The sequence below is a fragment of the Carcharhinus amblyrhynchos genome, chromosome 1 (assembly GCF_965287045.1).
Source record: "Carcharhinus amblyrhynchos chromosome 1, sCarAmb.v2.hapA, whole genome shotgun sequence".
Lineage (NCBI taxonomy): Eukaryota > Metazoa > Chordata > Chondrichthyes > Carcharhiniformes > Carcharhinidae > Carcharhinus > Carcharhinus amblyrhynchos.
In genome coordinates this window covers 108,553,885-108,573,056 of record NC_137324.1, presented here as the reverse complement: position 1 = coordinate 108,573,056, position 19,172 = coordinate 108,553,885, and the positions used below count along the sequence as shown (strand labels likewise).

At 39.7% G+C, this 19,172-nt stretch overlaps 1 protein-coding gene across 2 annotated transcripts in view; it reads left to right on the top strand.

Annotated features, from left to right (window-relative positions):
- The window catches only part of shroom3 (shroom family member 3), a 388,660-nt gene continuing 369,488 nt past the window's right edge, over window positions 1-19,172 (top strand). The window contains exon 1 of one of the 2 annotated variants that reach the window (XM_080190584.1): window positions 1-662. In XM_080190584.1, coding sequence (XP_080046710.1) covers window positions 513-662 — 150 coding nt within the window. In that variant the 5' untranslated portion in view covers window positions 1-512. The remainder of the gene's footprint in view (window positions 663-19,172) is intronic. The other variant, XM_080190642.1, reaches the window with a different exon arrangement.

Here is a 19,172-nt window from a genome sequence, read left to right as displayed (position 1 = left end):
CAGACTGGAGCAGTGACAGGGAAGCGCCTCTTCTCCCCTCCTACTCTGCACCAAAAACAAAACCAAACCCCATTGAAATGGTAAATCAGAATCGGATGGGGAGAAGATAATCAATCAAGTGAAAAAGTTGCTGCTGCAGCTGCTGCTTTTCCAACTTTGTCATAATTTCTGTGTGGATTTATTTTTTTAAAAAAAAAGACCGTGCTGGTGGCATTTGAAAAGGAGACTTGGGTGCATTTCTCCTTCCCAAGTGAAGAGGGAGAGGAACACACTGTGGGGATGTCTGCAAGCATCACTGAGTCTGCCATTGAGATGATGCTGAAGTGCTGGAAGGAATGGTGTTGAGTGAACTGTGCACCAGTGCAAAGGCGGCTTTCTCCGCACAAACAAACCGGCCAGCAAGATTCTGGCTTCTGACCCCGGGCAGGTTTCATCGTCAAAGAATATATATATTTTGAAGCTCCTTTATCCGAGTGTTTTGTTTTAAATCTTGAGTGTAAAAAGAGGGAAGTATGCAGCCCAGCCTGTACAGAGCAAGAGCCGAGAAGCAGAAAGGGAGACCCAACTCTGTGACTGTGCAAGTGTTCCTGCAGGGAGGCGCTCCCTGGGGATTCACACTGAAAGGTGGTCTTGAACATGGGGAGCCGCTGATCATCTCCAAGGTAAGGAGCACTGTCTCTCACACACACTGAGAGGAAAACGAAATAATGCATTCCCCTTTTTAATGCCACACTAGCTACACAGAGCCAGCCTTTGGAAGCTATTAATAAATGGTCGACTTTGGTTTGTGCCCTGAATTGCATAGAAGCAAATGGGTTTTTAAAATGTTGATTTTTTTTTCACTGTTGAAATCGGTGTAAAATGTGATGCAGATTGTCATCCACATTAATGTTCCCTTTCACCCGTGCCTCTGGCGAGAGAGCACCGATCAAGTCAGATAGCTGGAAGAAGGTTTGTCCTCACTAAGAGCGCGTCCCTCCTCGGAGATAAAGGGAGATACAAGTTCTGTACTGAAATAATAAGTACAAGGGATCCGGTTTCCACAACAACACACTCCATTAATAGCAAACATGCCGTGTGTGTGTGTGATGCCACTGGGAGCTGCATCACTTGGACGCACTCGCATACCAGCACATCGCGATACAAACGTCTGCTTGGGGTCACTTTCCAGGTCAGATTATGGAATTACAGAAATAACATCATGATTTAAATAACACTTAGCGGGTTATAACGTCTTGCCGACCCGTTTGTATAGAGAGTTCAACACAAAGAGAGTAATTGTCAACAAATAGGCTCCTTCTTCAGCTGATCGATAGATTATTGATCTATTTATGCAGTGATTTCCATTCTGGTCATCAAGTTTAAATTTGGCCAGAAACATGGAGATTAGGTGAACAGTGAAGTTTTTTTGTTTTGTTTTTATTCTAATTCAGTCAGCTCAAGTCCAATTCAGAGTCTCAACAAGTTGAGACATTCCCGATCCAAGCTGACAAGACAGGGTTCTAAATTAGGTGCTTCCTGTTTGGAAGAGAGTAAGATTTGGAGGGCTTGTCTTTCCTGGATGATGCTGAAGCTCCAGAGAGACTTGGTCAGCACAATGCAAACAGATTACTCACTGGCAGCAAGTGTGATGGAGATTATTTGGCAGGCAGTAACCTGTTTGTGATACACTGTGACTTAGCTGTTATATTTATCTTGTGTGCCTATATGTGTGTGTGTCTGTAAAACTAAGATTACTATATTACTGCCATTTTGTATGAATCGGGTAAGCAGCATTTAATCTCCTTAGGAAATATGGACATAATTGCAATGCAAATTACTCCTTTTTTCTGGGATGGGAGGAAGTGGGGTGAGGGGCTGGAAATCATTTTGATGTTTCTATCAGGTCACAACTTCTGAAAAGTTGATTGTTTACCAAAGCTGTAAGCTCCTTCTTCCCCTCGCATTATTCACACCCAATCTCTCCATCCCTTCCCCCTTCGAGCTACTCCAGACTAAGTAGCATTGTCTGGAAAAACCTAAAGTACACCCACTTCATAACAGAGAGTAGCCCATCAATTCTATCCCAATGTGAACAAACAGTTTTTGGAAAGCAGAAACATTTTGAGCAAAAGCTGGATAATGACAGAGTACTGCTGGTAACCATGAATAGCCACACTCACAAGACTGAAGTTGGAGGTTCACCTTGTTGAGCCTGTCTTTCTATCTGATGTTTAATTTTAGTGCAGTGGTAGCTTTTTAATATGGAATCTGGCACCACTACTCATTGGAAAACAAAGACTAGTCACTCAGTGCATGAGAAGGCTGTGCCGCCCTTACACTCTTCCATTGTTCCTTAATATGCTGTTGTAAGTTGATTGCATTGTGGTAGCTTGCTTCAGGAGACCCCCTAGACAGATGTTGCTGATGCGTGAAAACTGATGTACCCCAGCCCTGGATGGATAATAAGTTCTGAATATTATGCTGGTCTTGTTTAGTAATCATTTCAAACTGTTAAAAAGTAATGATAGTTTTGAGCTGGAAAACTTTGGCGTGTTGACTGAACGACCGTGACAGCACCTATGGCTGTTTGGGTGTAAATGATTAATAGTGTAACCTCCTTAGTTGCACCATAGCTTTTGTCAATTGCAGAACTGAACAATTCAATTCAAAGCCTAAGAAGGGGAAAATAGCACTAAATGAATGGTCAACATACCTGATGAACTAGTGGAAGAAGATGCAGTTTCCATTTTACTGTTACCATTATTTTGACTGATTAAAATTGTTGGCCCTGGGGCAGCAGTTTACAATTTTTTTGAATCTGTCTTTTAAGACACTTCATTGTGCCTCAATTATGAAATGGCATAAACTAAGGTGGAATCTAAAAAGTGGAGGAAAATAACTAAAAGGGCTGAGAACAAAAAAGAAGTGTGACTGGTGAAGGAACTATTTTGTTAAAAATACTTTGAATACTGGGAATAGTAATGCATATTTCAAAACTGTCAATTGAACATTGGTGTACTGTAATATTTTAGCATTTTCAAATCCATGTTCCAAATTAAAATATAGAATCTCTAAATCTATTATACTCAGCCACTAAAAGGTATTGTTTGAATGCTTGTATCATTTTCCATCTCTTGTCAATATCCTCCCTTGGTGATTTTCTTTCAACATTAGCAACTATTTATAACTGGAAACTTCAAAGAAGTCACCAGTATAATTCCCAACCTGTGCTCAGTTTAGCTACAGAGGTCACATAATCTGGAGTTGTGTGTATAATTTTGGCCTCTGTATCTCAAGAAGGATTAACATTGGGGGCAGCTTAGCAAATGTTCACTAAGTTGACCATTGGAGTGAGAGGGTGGCCCTATGGTGAGCAGATAAGTAAACTGGGCCAATAATTTCTGGTGTTTAGAAGAATTAGCTCATTAAAACATGTAAGATTTGAGTTTGACGGTGGATAGGGAGATTGTTTCCCCTGGTTTGGGAATCTAGAACATGAGGGCACAGTCCCTGTAGGCTAATAAGAATTGAAATGAAGAGAAATCTCTTCACTCAAAGGGCTGTGAATCTTTGGAATTGTCTACTCGAAAGGGTTATGAATATTCCATCATTGACTATATTTAAGGTTGAAGTAGATATTTTGGTGTCTCAGGGATTCAAAGGATCTGTACTGGAAAGTGGAGTTGAGGCAGAAGGTCAGGCATGATTGGATTAAATGACAGAGGCATGGTCAAAGAACTTAAGATCTACTCCTTTCTTATTTCTAAAGAGGCTTCAATGTCCCCAGCTTGGGCAGAGAAAATCAACTAGAGTTCCCCTTTTCTGATTGCAAGCAATGACCACTGTTGAAAATTTATGCCTGTAAAATTTGTTGATTTACAAGAAAAGGTTGCTTGTGATTTTCCCCTGCAGCCAAAAAATCTACTCCATTTAATGTTGAAACTCACTGGAGGGTGCCAAGAACTCTGGGGAATTGTTACACCAATGAATCAGTGCTGCAGAGATAGGAAGAGAGGCAAGTCAATGAGAAGAAAAAATTACATTGCCTTTAATTCTTGGGGAAATTTTGCTTTCTTGTTTCTTTCTGCTTCCTTAATCCTCCTCCTCTGATTCATTTGAGCATTTCTCGCATTATAAAACATGAAAACAAAGTTTTAAAGTAGTGAATGGATGCCATCAGAACCTTGGTGTTTAACTGCTTCATTAAACTGGTTGATTTACTTAAAATAACAATAGAACAAATATTTGTGTAAGTAATGTCCTGAGCAGATTACTGAAAAGGTAACAAAGTTAGTCGATCCAAAAATGTGTAGGTTAGATGGATTAGCCAAGGCAAGTGCGTGGGGTTACAGGGCTAGGGCAGAGGGGAGTACCTGGGTGGTGTGCTCTTTTTGTGAGTTGGTGCAGACTCAATGGGCTGGATGGCTTCGTCCTGAAAGTAGGGATTCTGTGGTTCAATCTTACAATGCATGGTGTTTATTGGGATTCTAATTAGTATTTGGTTAGCTGGAAACCAAACTTATGAAATGTTAGTGCTGCATAGGTTGGGGGAGAAGGAGAAATAAAAATTAGTAGATTGGATTATCCTATATCTGTAAGACTTCCAGCTACAATGTTGGTTCTTGATCCTTTGAGCCTCATTATGGAATATTCACTGTATTTGCATCTCTTTATAGCACAACACTTCTATCTTCTAAGGGCTGTAAACAGAATGTTTTCCAGTCTATTCTGGAATTTATCTGAACAGTACTTCAGTTATGTTTTTAGATTATTTCCTTTTATTTTTAGAAAAGCAATCTTTCATTATACAGCTTCAAGTGAGTGAACTGGGAATTGTATTCTATTTCATATTTGATTTCTAAAACTCTGTTTGAAGTCAGCATTTGAAAACTGATATTTGTTCATTCTGAGCACAGGGAACAACGCGCTACATTTGTGTTGAGAGCCTGGTGCAGAGTGACATGGTGAATTCAACATACATAAGAGTAGACTTGAAAAGCTCTGTGATGAACAATGCTGAGCCAAAAAGAGTCTGTCTTCTTTTAGTGAGTTTGTGAAATGTGACCTTAAAGCAGTCTTTTTCATAATAACCTACAAATTTACAACTTTTGCATATTGTCTGAAGTCAGTTGTCCATGCCAGTGAGCTCATTTTTTATTTGCTCAGTGAAAAACTTTTCTGAAACTGAGAAAAAAGGAGAGAACAAGAGGCTTCCATCCAAACTGATATCAAGGTCCATGTTTAAGAAGCTGTCTCATAGAAGCTGGGAAGTGAACATGTGGAATGTGGCTGAAACTTTGGCTGTGTTCCAGGATTGGCAAAGGAATGCCAAAAACATGTGCAGCTTTGTCAGCCTGGTTTATTTAAACCGTAAAAGGGGCATCACTTTTAAAGAACAGTTCCAGACTTCCTAGTCTGCCTGTTATACAGTAAGTCTTTTTATTTAAAGCATCATTTATTTTAGAAAAAACTATATTCAATTAGTTGGTTTTCAGTATGGAAAATCAAAAAGGAAGTGGTGCGTTCACCCATTTGTCAAGTAACAGTAAGATTAAGAGACTTTGCCTTGTAGTTCAGGTTTGTATTAATGGGTGTATTGTGGCTGGCTTGGCAACGAGTTTGCATTTTTAAAGTTCATATTGGCATTGTACAAATAGTAAAATAACATTTGTTTTTCCTGGTAAGTAGCATTAAAACTTCCAGATGGGAGATGTTGGAAAAAGTACAATGTAGCAGCAGACCCTATAATTTAATCTTTATATTTTTCATACTGATTTCTAAATGATTATATGTAATTGGATCATTTTGTTTACCAGGTGTTCTCTTATCAAATAACTTTTTTAACATTGTAATAGCTCACAATCATTAATTTGAACACATTGAACATGTGGTGGATAGCTAGTTCTTTATGCACAGTAGCAGCCATGATTCAATCTTCTTTTTGTCACAAACACTTTGAGTTTTGGCATTTTTCGAGATCTGAATAGCCAGTGCTCTGAATTGACAATTATTCCACTCTATGCATCAAACATTGTCAAGTTGAGCAACAGGCCAGATGCAAAATATTATCAAATACATTGACATCCTCTCTGTTTTATAGAAATAATGTAATAATGAGAAACAGCATGCGGTTGGCCATTTACTCATGGTGCCATAAGAAGAATTTTACAATCTGCATTAATGTAGTGTATACTTAAAATGTATGTGCATATTGAAATTCTTTAATCTGTTTAACTTGGCCATATTATGAAGATCGAGTGGGCTATAAATTGTATCTTGTTGATATTACATTACTGCTGATAAGTCACTCATGATTTCATCAGACAAGAGAGAAGAGTATTTCACTTTACTGACTGTAATTGCCTGCATTACAAGTGCAGCTTTATGATAATGGAAACTCAGAAACGATTCTCAATGACTGACAAAATATTTTATTTTACCAAAGTAACTGTCCTTAAATTCATTAATTTGCACATCATGCCATATCTAACTTTGGCTTGGCAAAACACAAATGCTGCAAATACAAAGCTTATGTATTTCGAAGAGACTAGGTGGGAGTCTTCATCAGATTCCCAGCATTTTTGACTTTACTTTTTCAAGTGTCATTTAGTTACTTGTGTGTTATCCGGCTGTTAACTTATCAAATATGAAGTAAAATCACAGATCTCCTATCATCTTATAAATCTTTAACAGTTCCTAACCTTCAGAAGAATATCCATATAGTAACCGTATGTAAATTTTCTACTTCTTCGCAACAATCTTTCTAACACTTATCTGGGTGAGATTGTTGATGCCAGTCTGTGGTCTGTTTTGTCCTGTGATCAAGTCTTCTTCATTGAGGTACTCAATTGCGACTGTCCAACCTTCTATAGGAAGGTTCACCCTTGGTCCAGCATGTTTAGTTAGTTTTAATTCATTTATTAGTATCACAAGTAGGCTTACATTAACACTGCAATGAGGTTACTGTGAAAATCCCCTAGTCATCGCATTCTGGTACTTGTTTGGGTACACTGAGGGAGAATTTAGCATGGCCAGTGCACCTAATCAGCATGTCTTTGGACTGTGGAAGAGAACCAGAGTATCCGGAGGAAAACTGCGCAGACACAGGGAGGACTTGCAGTCCCCGCACAGACAGTGATTCAAGTTGGAAATTGAATCCAGGTCCCTGGCACCTTGAGGCTAACCACTGTGCTATCATGCCACTCCCAAAAAATCTACCTCCTTCGAGCTAAGCATGGATGATCTTCTGGATTTGCCTTTAGAAGAATTTTGTAATGGGAGCAGGTATTCAGCGCCTTGAGCCTGTTCCACCATTCAGTGAATCATAACCATCTGTATCTTAACTTCACTTGCATTGGCTCTATATCCTTTTGTACCTTTATTTATGAAAATCAATCTCAGATTAAAAATTATTATTTGACCTTGCATCTACTGCATTTTGTTGGAGTGAGTTCTACACTTCAACAACCCTTTCGTATGAAGAACTGTTTTCTAATTTCTCTCCTAAATGGTTTGAGTTTGATACGCTCCTTGTCCTAGACTCATCCAATAGTGGAAAAGTTTCTATTCTATCAATTCCTCTTCAAAAGAAAATCCTTCGAAGGTCAACCAAATTGTTCTGAACCTTCTGCATTCCAGTGAATACAGGCTTAGGTTCTGTAATCGATCCTTATAACCATTGGAGACTTGGTAATATATTGGTGAATCTGTGCTGCACACCTTCCAAGGTCGATTGGGTCCAAGCTTGAAGCTCAGTATTAGAGTAGAATATTAGTGAGCTTTGTCCCTCTTGGTACAAAGGATTTACAAACTGTAGTTGGAAAATCCTTCAGTTTGCTGACAGTAAGAGAAAAAGCTAAATCTTGTAGCCTAGCAACACTGAATAGGGCATATTGTAAAAGTAGGTTGAGGTGAGACTATGTAGTTTGTAGTTGAAGGCAAGGACTTGAATTTGGTGCATTGGGAGATAGCAAGATGAGAGATGACAGGATTGTGGGTGAACCAGTGTGGGACAGGATGTAGGTGACTGTTTTGGATAAATTGCCAGGCATATAAGCAAGAGCTCAGGTCATTGTTTTGGAGAATTCAAGTCTTGAGTTGAGCCTTAATGGCTTCAATAAAGATGGAGGTAGGAGTGAGGACATTTTGCAAAGTTGAAATTAGAGGCCTTTGAGATGATTACCTACAGCATTGGAACCTCTTTGGGTTGGACAGGGCACTGAATAAACACATAAAGCAGCAAAGAAGAGAACTGTAGTTGGGAGAAGTATATGGAAAGTTTATCAAGAATCAAAAAAAAGCTATGGTTTTCTCAGTGTTCAGCTGGAGACTGATCTGGATCATCTTTGAGATCAGGCTCCAGATCCAACAACAAAGTGGCCGTGGGGAAGCAGGCTGAGTGGCATCAGCATACATTTAAAACTGGAACAACTTTTCCATATAATATGAAAACTAGAATTGTCAGTAACAACCTTGTGCAGGCAATACCAGAGTATAAGGATTTAAAGGAGAATTTTGGGAGAGATGCATTTGGACAGCATTATCGTTCAAGTATTTGCTGATGACAGGGGGTTTAGAAAAAGGAAAATGGGGTTAGGGTGTTTTTTTTAATGCTTAGTGGTGATTGTAAAGAGAAAAAAGTATCTCTGCAAGGGGAACCATTTAAGGATGCTGGCAAGCATTTGTCAAGTTAAGTATTGAATATTCATATTTGGGTATGGAACATATTAAAGGTGCAAAAGGTGGATTTTGGAGAGAAAGTAAACAAGTTCAGGGCCGCAGGGACAAGTAAATGTAGTGTAATGCAAGTGAGTTGCAAGGGCAGGAGGGTAGCTGGAGAATAGCAGGCAAATGAATTGTAAGATGGTGGCTGCATGGACAGTCTTAACCCATGAGAAAAATAAGTTGTTATGTTGCTTACACTTGATATGAAAGTGATGACAGGGCTTGGATTAGATGTTGGCAAGGGCAATTGGTTATCGGGAAAAGGATCGCACATTGTCCTTAAGTTCTAGGGTGGTACTGGAATAATACAAGGATTCGGCTGTGGGTGATTGGAGAGCGCAGATGCAAATATTTTAATGAAAACTGCAGAATGGGAGAGTGACTTCCTGATTTTTAATGAATATTTCTCCTTGATGTTAACTGAGGAGAAAACTTTGGGTACTAGAAATAAGGGGAACAAGTGATGGTGTCTTGGCCCACAGGGATATTACTAGGGAGGAGGTATTTGTAGCCTTGAAGCACATTAAGGTGGATAAATCCCCCGTGCCTGATCAACTGCATCCTCAAATTTTGTGTGAGGTTTGGGAAGAAATTACAGAGGCCCTTGCAGAGATAATTGCTTCATCTCTTTTGACCTATGAAGTTCTGGAAGACTGTAGGGGGCTAATGTTGTTCCATTGTTTAAGAAGGGTAGCAAAAACAAGCTAGAGATGTCAGTGAGCCTGACATCAGTGGTGAGTGAGTTACTGGAGGTGATTCTGAAGAAATGATCTACCAACATTTGGATAGTCAAGGTCTGATTAGTATTAGTCTGTACAGCTTTGTATGTGGGAAGTCATGTCTCACAAATCTTTGAGCTTTTTGAAGAGATAACCAAGAGGATGGATGAGGATGGGACGGTAGATGTTGTCTATATGGATTCAGCAAGGCCTTTGACAAGGTCCCGTATGGCTGGTAAGTCTGGAAGTTAGGTTGCTGGGATCCAGCGAGAGCTAGCTAACTGGGTTTAAAATTGTCTCGATGGTAGGAAGCAAAGGGAGATGGTCAAAGGTTGTTCTTCAGACTAGAGGCTGTGGTGTGGTGTTAGGACCCTTGTTATTCGTTATTTATATAAATGATTTGGGTGTGAATGTACAAGGCATGGTTAGTAGATGATACTACATTAGGAGGTATCGTTGATAGCGAAGAAGGTTATCAAAAAGTACAGGGGGATCGTGGTTAGTTAGGGAAGTGACTCTTCTTCAAAGCTAAAGAGAGGAAGAAATATGATGGACTGTTTAAGAGAGGGTGGAACAAAGTAGCAGATAAGGGATAGATGGGGGGTCAGGAGAGATTTGACAGATGGTCATGAATTTAACATCAAGCTCAGCAACTTGCCAGTTGAAGTTTTTCCCTCATTTTCTGTTTTTATTTCAGATTTCCAATATCTTGCAGTATTTTGCTTTTAAAGTTAAAGTTTATTTATTGGTCACAAGTCGGCTTACATTCACAATGCAATAAAGTTAGTATAAAAATCCCCTCATCGCTACTCCTTGTCTGGTCCTTTGAGGAGAAATTTTGATGGACAATGCACAAAACCAGCACATCTTTGGACTGTGGGAGGAAATCCCTGCAGACATGGGGAGAATGTGCAAATTCCACACAGACAGTGACCGAAGCCAGGAATCGAACCCAGGTCCCTGGTACTGTGAGGCAGCAGTGCTAACCATTGTGCCGCTGTATTATGGCATTAAATAAGTTAGACGAGTGACAAATTTCAAAATGGACAATGCAGTATAGCATTTGAATGACTGGTTTCAGTGGCTTCAATCTTGTATATGGGCAATGCTTTAATTTATATACAATTTTGAAAATATATGTGGAAAACCAGAATGGAAACCATTCAAATTGTGGGCCAACCTCAGACTTGTGAGTTTTATAAATAATCTCAGATCCACATCTGATGGAGAATTTTTTTTAAAGAGAAAAATGCTTTCACACAAATCTTCTGTGTCCTGGATTGCAAATTACATAAGTGAAAAATTATCCCCCAAACTGAGATATTTAATCACTGGTGCTGCTACTTACAATAGTTTTATTTTGTTTTTGGTGCAGGCTACACTCTGTGTATAATTTGATGTGTTCCAGATTCATATTTAACTCACTCTAAAGCCCAGGGTGTGAATGTAAAGCACGAAGATAAATTGTTCACAGCTGTTCCTCCAATTATAGACAATCCCCTACGGTAGGTTTGTCAGCTTTACAAAAAAATAAGAGTTCCTCTCGTCACTACTTCAAATCCTTAAGATGGCTTCTTAAATCCCCAAATCTTGAAATGGTAAACGTGAAGCGTAAATAACAGATGTTTCTCAATACAACAATATCCCTTGCTTATGGATTCTTGCATTTTGCACACTAAGAATTGAATATGGTTATTGAAAAAGAACATCACATCTATGGGTAATTTCCCCAAATAAATATTAAATAGCTTTCACTTTCAAGAGTAAGCCAGTCCTATACTTTGCTGAGGTTCACAAGCGATTGCACGCTGGAGTCAGGAATGAGAATGTTTTCTGACCTTGTTTTTCTTTTTCCTTATCTCATGATGCTGAGATTATTGGTAGTACTCCTAATGTTGCTGTAACTAAGACTGGTTAACTCATTAACTGGAGAATTAAATCTGTGACCGTAGTCTGTAAGGATCATTTGAGCAACTGAATCATCATTGAGACCTGTAGCTATCATAAAACCATAAAATATTGGAGCAGAATTAGGCCATCGAGTCTTCTCTGCCATTTAGTCATTGCTGATAAGTATTCAACCCCATTTTCCCGCCTTTTTCCTGTAACCTTTGATCACCTTACCAATCAAAACCTATCTATTGCTGTCTTAAATATACTCAATGACCTGGCCTCCACAGCCTTCTGGGGCAATGAATTCCACAGATTCACCACCTTCTGGCTGAAGAAACTACTCCTCAGTTATAAGGATTCATTCTTTTACTCTGAGGCTATGCCCTCAGAATGTGGAACTGAGCCACGACAGATCAGCCATGAATGGCGGGGCAGGCTCGAAGGGCCAGATGGCCTACTCCTGCTCCTATTTCTTATGTTCTTATGTTATGTTCTCAGATCTTTATCTCTCCTACTATTGAAAACATCTTCCCCACATCCACTCTATCCAGGCCTTTCAGTATTCTGTAAGTTTCAATGGGGTTCCCCCTCATCTTTCTAAACTGCATTGAGTACAGATCCAGAGATCTCAAATGCTTCTCGTTCACGAAGCTTTTCATCCCCAGGATCATACTTATGAATCTCCTCTGAACCTTTTCCAAGGCCCACACATCCTTCTTTAGATACAGGGCCCAAAATTGCTTGCAATATTCCAAATGTGGTTTTACCAGAGCTTTATAAAGCCTCAGCAGTAAATCTCTTTTGTATTCTAGTCCTTTCAAAATGAATGCTAACATTTCATTTTGAGATCTTACTACCAACTCAACCTTCAGAGAATCCTGAATTAGGACTCCCAAGTCCCTTTGCGCTTCTGATTTCTGAATTCTCTCCCCAGTTAGAAAACTGTCTATTCCTCTATTCTTCCTATCAAAGTGCAAATGTCACACTTTCCCTGTTGCCTTGTGTCTGCTATTTCTTTGCCCAATCTTCTGACCTGTCCAAGTCATTTTGCATCCTGCCCGCCTCCTCAATACTACCTGTCCCTCCGACTATTTTTGTATCATCAGCAAACTTATCCATAATGCCCCTCAGTTCCTTCACCTAGATACTTGAACATGGCAGAGATCTGGTTAGAAATTTCTTGCTATGACATTATACTGGCCCCGAAAGGCTGAACACTTCAAATTTGGAATCTGAACTGTGGGGCAGAATGATTATAATGGGTTATCTCTGAAGTCCTACATGTTTTTACAGCTTGTTTTAGTGACTTTAAAATATATGGAGTTGGAAGACAGTGTCACATAAATACTCTGAGCGTTGTCCATTTCTCATTCTCTCAAAAGCTCTAATTTTGATGGGAAGAGTAGAGGAATGATAATTTATTTTTCTGAGATATTTCCAGCTTTTGCATTGCTGTTATAGCAGAAGTTGGGGGAACCTCTGTGGAAACAAATCCTCTAATTTCCAAAGTCTTTTTCTGAAACCTGTAAGATGGGCTATTGCTCTGTTTAATGTCCACAAAATAGAAGCATTGAACCACAGAAATCCTACAGTGTAGCAGGAGGCGATTCAGCCTATCAAGTCTTCGACAGCTCTCTGAAAGAGTATCCCCCCCCACCTTACTTCCCCAGTTGTTTATCAATTTCAGCAGCATTTAGCTCAACTTCCTTTCTTCTGATATGGATAAAATATTCTTGCTCCTTTACATGTGAGAGAAACCAGTCAACTGTGCATAGTTCTTGCACTCTCTCCCTCTCATTGTGGTGTTAGTGATGTCTCTTTCATTATAGTGTTCGTGATCTCAGGACAATGATCCTGAGCTTTAAGCCTTCCAAAGGCATCCCCTCTCAGTTCTACTCCTGCTGTGTTCCCTTCACCTTCTTTACTTGGAGTACTGATGACATTGCCATGCACTTCAGTTTGAAAGCTGAGTTTTATATTAATAGTGCTGTAACAGATCCATGTTCTTGAGATTACAACTGCTAATTCTGATTCACTTTCAACACCAAATAATTTTAAGAATTTCCTCTTAATTATTTTAAATATTCTATCCTGGTTTCCCAGCATTACAGGCCCAAAGATAGATTTTGGGCATTCTTATAATGTTCATTCGATCATTTTTGTTCTGCTTTGAGTGATCCTGGCAGCTGCCAACCTATTTGGATCATCTTTAATGTACAAATGGATTAAGATGAATAGTGATGAAGGAATGCAGTGTGTGATTGATTTATGTGCCTGTTGGAGAACTCGCTAATAAAGAACTCGCTAGCGAATACATCTTGCTAAAGTGTTTTACATTGTCAGCAGGGCAGGAGTCTCAAGATTTGGAGGAGACTGACTGTCCACCAAAAGCTCCTTCATCACATCCACTCCTTTCATGATACTGTTGTTATGACAAATGTGGAGGGGTGAAATGAATCCCCTATTCTCTCTCTCCAGGTTTGACTGTGAATTTAGAGAGGATGTGCATTTACCAATGCTGCAGGAGTTCCACTATTTATGCTTCCAGAAAGAATTAACCAGACAGCAGGTCTTTGCAGCATCTGTGGAGATAAACAGAGTTAACATTTTACATCTAAGTGATCCTTCGACAGAACAGTAGTTTTGTACAAGGATCATAGAAGGATCATTTAGGTCTGAGATATTAACTTTGTTTCTTTCTCCACAGATGCTGCCAGACCAGTTGAGTTTATCCGGCATTTTCTTGTTTTATTTCCGATTTCCAGCACTCACAGTATTTCGCCTTTATATTAATCAGACAGCCTGAATCTTAGTTTTCAGGTTGGAGACTTTGTCACTTCAAAACCATAAATCTATTTCTTCAAACCTTATTTAACTTTTCTGAATCAATGTTATAGTGCATGTCATGACAGTATAGGACAAAGAATGCTATAGGCAACAAATTGTCCTCATCTGTGGAAATGACTGGTATCAGTAATGTTGCTTCAGTTTTCCTAAGTTGCTTTTCTGTGTGTCACGCATTTCAGAATCAGGGATCATGGTCTAGAGATATGGGGTAAACCTTTCAGGACTGAAATGAGGAGAAATTTCTTCACTTAGTGTTCAGCCTGTGGAATTTGCTACCATAGAAAGCAGTTGAGGCCAAAACATTGTATACTTTCAACGAGGAGTTAGACATAGATCTTCAGGGAAAAAGGGATCAAAGGATATTTGAAAGGGGGTTAGGCAGAATCAAGCTGTTGGGTTGGATGATCAGCCATGATCATAATAAATGGCGGAGCAGGCTTGAAGGGCCAAATGTCCTACTCCTACGCCTATTTTCTATATTTCATAAGTAAGATGTGGAATTCCTAATGGTGACAGCCACTTTTGGTATCCAACCTGTTTAAATCCTACATTTCATGTGACTTCTTTAGTTCCATGCCTTTTACTTTGAGCAGCTTTGTTTGAAATGTCATAGTTTCTCCAGGGCGCATTGCTGGCTGGAACCTTTTCCTCTTCTACTTCCCTTTACTGTTTTCCAAACAGTTACTTCTGAATGCCCGATCATTGATTGGTGGCCAGGAACACATTCCCCTCTCCTGCAATCAATTTCTTTCCTTCAGTTTTGTTATGTTTCAATAATTATTGAACTTTCTTTTTCCTCAGTGACTTCAAGGTAGTGTACTTGTATTTCCAAACTTTTGAATTAATCTGTAAGCTGTTTGTATTGCTCAAAATAATATCTAGGCCTGATCGTTTCTCTCATTTATTTCTTTACTGTGAGGCAAAGAGCTAAGCAATTTTTGAGTTTCCGGACTTGTTGGTGTGCTTTCATTTATGGGTGTATACAGGAAACTCACAGGAAAACGAAGGAGCTGCAGGAAAAATACAGAGGAAAGCTTTGGAGCGTACAGGAAAAGCCTGATTCTGATCTAGGAATATCAAAATGATAGTTGCAACACAACATGTTTTTTGTTTTTGAATTTATTTTCTCCTGTCTGATCTCCCTTGCCCACTATGTTTGCTTTTGAGTGAGATGCAGTATGAATATCGGAAAGGCAGTTGCCTATGCCAGGCACCATGTTTAAACTACAAACAAATGCATTTGAAAGGAAGGAAGGGGATTCTGGCTTGTGCTTCTCCCTTTACCAAATGATGAGGGAAAGATTCATGGTGTTAGCTAGCATTGGTTGGATGAGCTTGAATGTGACGAAGTTGTGGATCTTCTTGACCCGCTGCAGACCCTGTGATGTATGTACACCCACGATGCTGTTAGGAATGGAGTTCCAGAATTTGACCTGGTGTACCTTATATAAATGTTGTCTTATGTCAATGATTTATAGATGTAAACAAAAAATATTTAGAGTGGTACTTTTCCCATATATACTTCTGTAAATGTATAATTTTTGGGCCCAATATTAAATGGCAAAAGTTAAGGGGTTGACTTTTATACAGGTAATGTTTTTGAGGGGGTTACTTACAACTAAAATGCACCTGCCTGGCACACCTAGCATGGCTCTCAAAAGATTCTGCAAGGTAATGGGTGAAGTGGCATTCATACCAGCCATTTATTCCTCCCTCTTTCTCCCTATATTTTTATTAGAAAGCCTCCTCACTTACTGCCTCCCAAGAGCTGAAGTGGTGGCAGCAACTGGGCCTGTGTTTTCAATATTGCCCAGGGGACTAAGGGGAGGGCTGGAAAATATCACACTGATGCCACCATAAGAACATAAGAGATAGAAGCAGGAGTAGGCCATCTAGCCCTTCAAGCCTGCCCTGCCATTCAATAAGATCATGGCTGATCTGAAGTGGATCAATTCCACTTACTCGCCTGCTCCCCATAACCCTTAATTCCCTAATCGATCAGAAATTTATCTACCCGTGTCTTAAACATATTCAACAAGGTAGCCTCCACCACTTCAATGGGCAGAGAATTCCAGAGATTCACTACCCTCTGAGAGAAGAAGTTCCTCCTCAACTCTGTTCAAAACTGCTGCCCCCCCCCCCTTATTTTGAGGCTGTGCCCTCTAGTTCTGCTATCCTTTCCAAGCAGGAAGATTCTCTCTACCTCTATCCTATCTAGCCCCTTCATTATCTTGTATGTCTCTATAAGATCACCCCTCAGCCTTCTAAACTCCGAGTACAAGCCCAGTCTACTCAACGTCTCCTCATAAGCTAACCCCCTCATCTCCAGTATCAACCTGGTGAACCTTCTCTAAACTCCCTCCAAAGCCAATATATCCTTTCGCAAATAAAGGGACCAAAATTGCACACAGTACTTTAGTTGTGGCCTCACCAGTGCCTTGTACAGTTGCAGCAAAACCTCCCTGCTTTTATACTCCATCCCCCTTCTGATAAAGGCCAACATTCCATTTGCCTTCTTGATCACCTGCTGCACCTGCAAACTGAGTTTTTGCGATTCATGCACAAGGACCCCCAGGTCCCTCTGCATAGTAGCATGTTGTAATTTCTCACCATTTAAATAATATTCCATTTTACTATTATTTCTTCCAAAGTGGATAACTTCACATTTGTCAATGTTATACTGTCTTGCTGCCCTTGACCTAGGCATTGGTGAAAGGGCCCGATTGGCAAAGCCTGAGTATCCCCACCCATTCCTTTCCTATGAAAACTGAGGACTAAAGACACAAGAACTGGGCGGACATTCATTTAAAGTTGCTCTGGAAGTTGGTCCCTGCATCTTATTTCCAAATGCGTTGCTTTTTATTCTTCTCCAATCCGTTATCTTCTTCCCCCATCCCCCTCAAAATCAAAATTGATCTACATTCTCCCTGTTTGAACCATTAGGAGCAACTTAAGGAAATATGGTATTCGTAGCTTTATTTAATAATGAGTTGTGGATTTTGATATGATTGTAGAGATTATATTTTGGTTCTGAAATTTTTGAACTTTGATCCCTGCAAGATTAGGGTTGACTTTACCTGAGGTATATGATAAAACTGTTTTTTAGGCCAAAAATATGGGCTGGGATTAAACACAGCATGTCTAACCATGGCGGAAGTGGTTTACCATTGGCTATTAGCAGGAAGCCTATGGCATTTTGCATGGCTCACCCACCTTGTTGCCAGGAAGCCCGTAGGGGTCACCTTCTGTGAGACTGGAAGATCCCGCTGACAAGTAGGGCCAGAAGATTCCACTCATGGTGTTAACTTTTATGGGAGACAGCCTTTGCACAAGTATATATGGTGGGGGAATCCGGAATTAGGAGTCATAGTTTGAGGATAAGGGGTAAACCTGTTAGAACTGAGGTGAGGAGAATTTTCTTCATCCAAAGGGTGGTGAATGTGTGGAATTCACTATCACAGAATGTGGTTGAGGCCAAAATGTTGTCTGATTTCAAGAAGAAATTAGGTATAGTTCTAGGGTTAAAGGGATCAAGGGATATGGGGGAAAATTGGGATCAGGATATTAAATTTCATGATCAACCATGAAGAAAATGAATGGCAAGCAGGCTCGAAAGGCCAAATGGCCTACTCCGACTTCTACTTTCTATCTAGCAGGATAAATGCATGGGGTAGGGTAGGGGGTGACCTGGGTGTGATGCTCTGTCGCAGAGTTGGCACAAATTCAATAGGTCAAATGGCTGCCTTCTATACTGTAGTAATTCTATTATTATAGTGTAAATCTAGGACAGAATGACTCTATGAAGCATGGAAAACATCCATTTGTTTTCCAAGGGTTTTCCTTTTTAACACATATTGTATCATTTTATCTCCTGAATAAAAGTTCTATAAGTTGCGTCTTTCGTCCACATAGTAAATGGAGCAAAATTCCACAAACTGTATAGAACTTGCATTATATAATATTTATCTTTGATCATTTGTCTGCCATGATAGATCTAGGGCCCAGAGATTAAACAATTTTTATATTGATTATATGTTAAGGCATCTCTATCTCTGATTGTCCTCTTTGCACTGAATAATATTCCAAAGTACATGATTTATTTTATATTGTTTAGTTAATGTATTCATGAATTCCTCGCTAATGTATTTCTGAATACCTCTATATAAAGAAAGCAGAAAGCATTGTTATTACACCGTTTATAAATGGCATGTTTAATTGGGTGTACTATCTTGTAAAATTGCCTTCCTTCATTGTAAATGCATTCACGTCACCACATATCCTTGTTGCACCTCCCTTAGGTTTACCTCTATAGCACGTTATTCACTTAAAAAGATAACAAGCTCAGGCTGAATAAGTGTGCATGTTATTTACTCTGGAGCAAATGGGTAGATCTGTGCTGACAAAGTCATTTTTGCTGCATTTCATGATGGGAAATCATTGAAAAAGATGCCTTAATCATTAATGACTTGAATAGATTCGTTAAGGGGAAGTTGTGTTTGACGAATTTATTGGATTTCTATGAGGATGTGACTAGTGCAGTAGACAGGGGAACCGATGGATGTGGTGTTTTTGGATTTCCAAAAGGTGCTTGATAAGGTGCCTCATAAAAGGTTGCTACAGAAGGTTAGGGTGCACGGAGTTGGGGGTAAGGTGTTAACGTGGATAGAGGATTGGCTGTCTAATAGGAAGCAGAGAGTTGGTATCAATGGGTGCTATTCTGGTTGGCGGTTGGTGACTAGTGGAGTGCCGCAGGGATCGGTGCTGGGGCCTCAACTGTTTACCATTTATATAGATGATCTGGAGGAGGGGGCTGAGTGTAGGGTGGTGAAATTTGCTGATGACACGAAGATGAGTGGAAAAGCAAATTGCGTGGAGGGTGTGGAAAGTCTGCAGAGAGATCTGGATGGGCTGAGCGAGTGGGCGAGGACCTGGCAGATGGAGTACAATGTTAGCAAGTGTGAGGTTATCCACTTTGGCAGAAATAATAGTAGGAGGGATTATTATTTA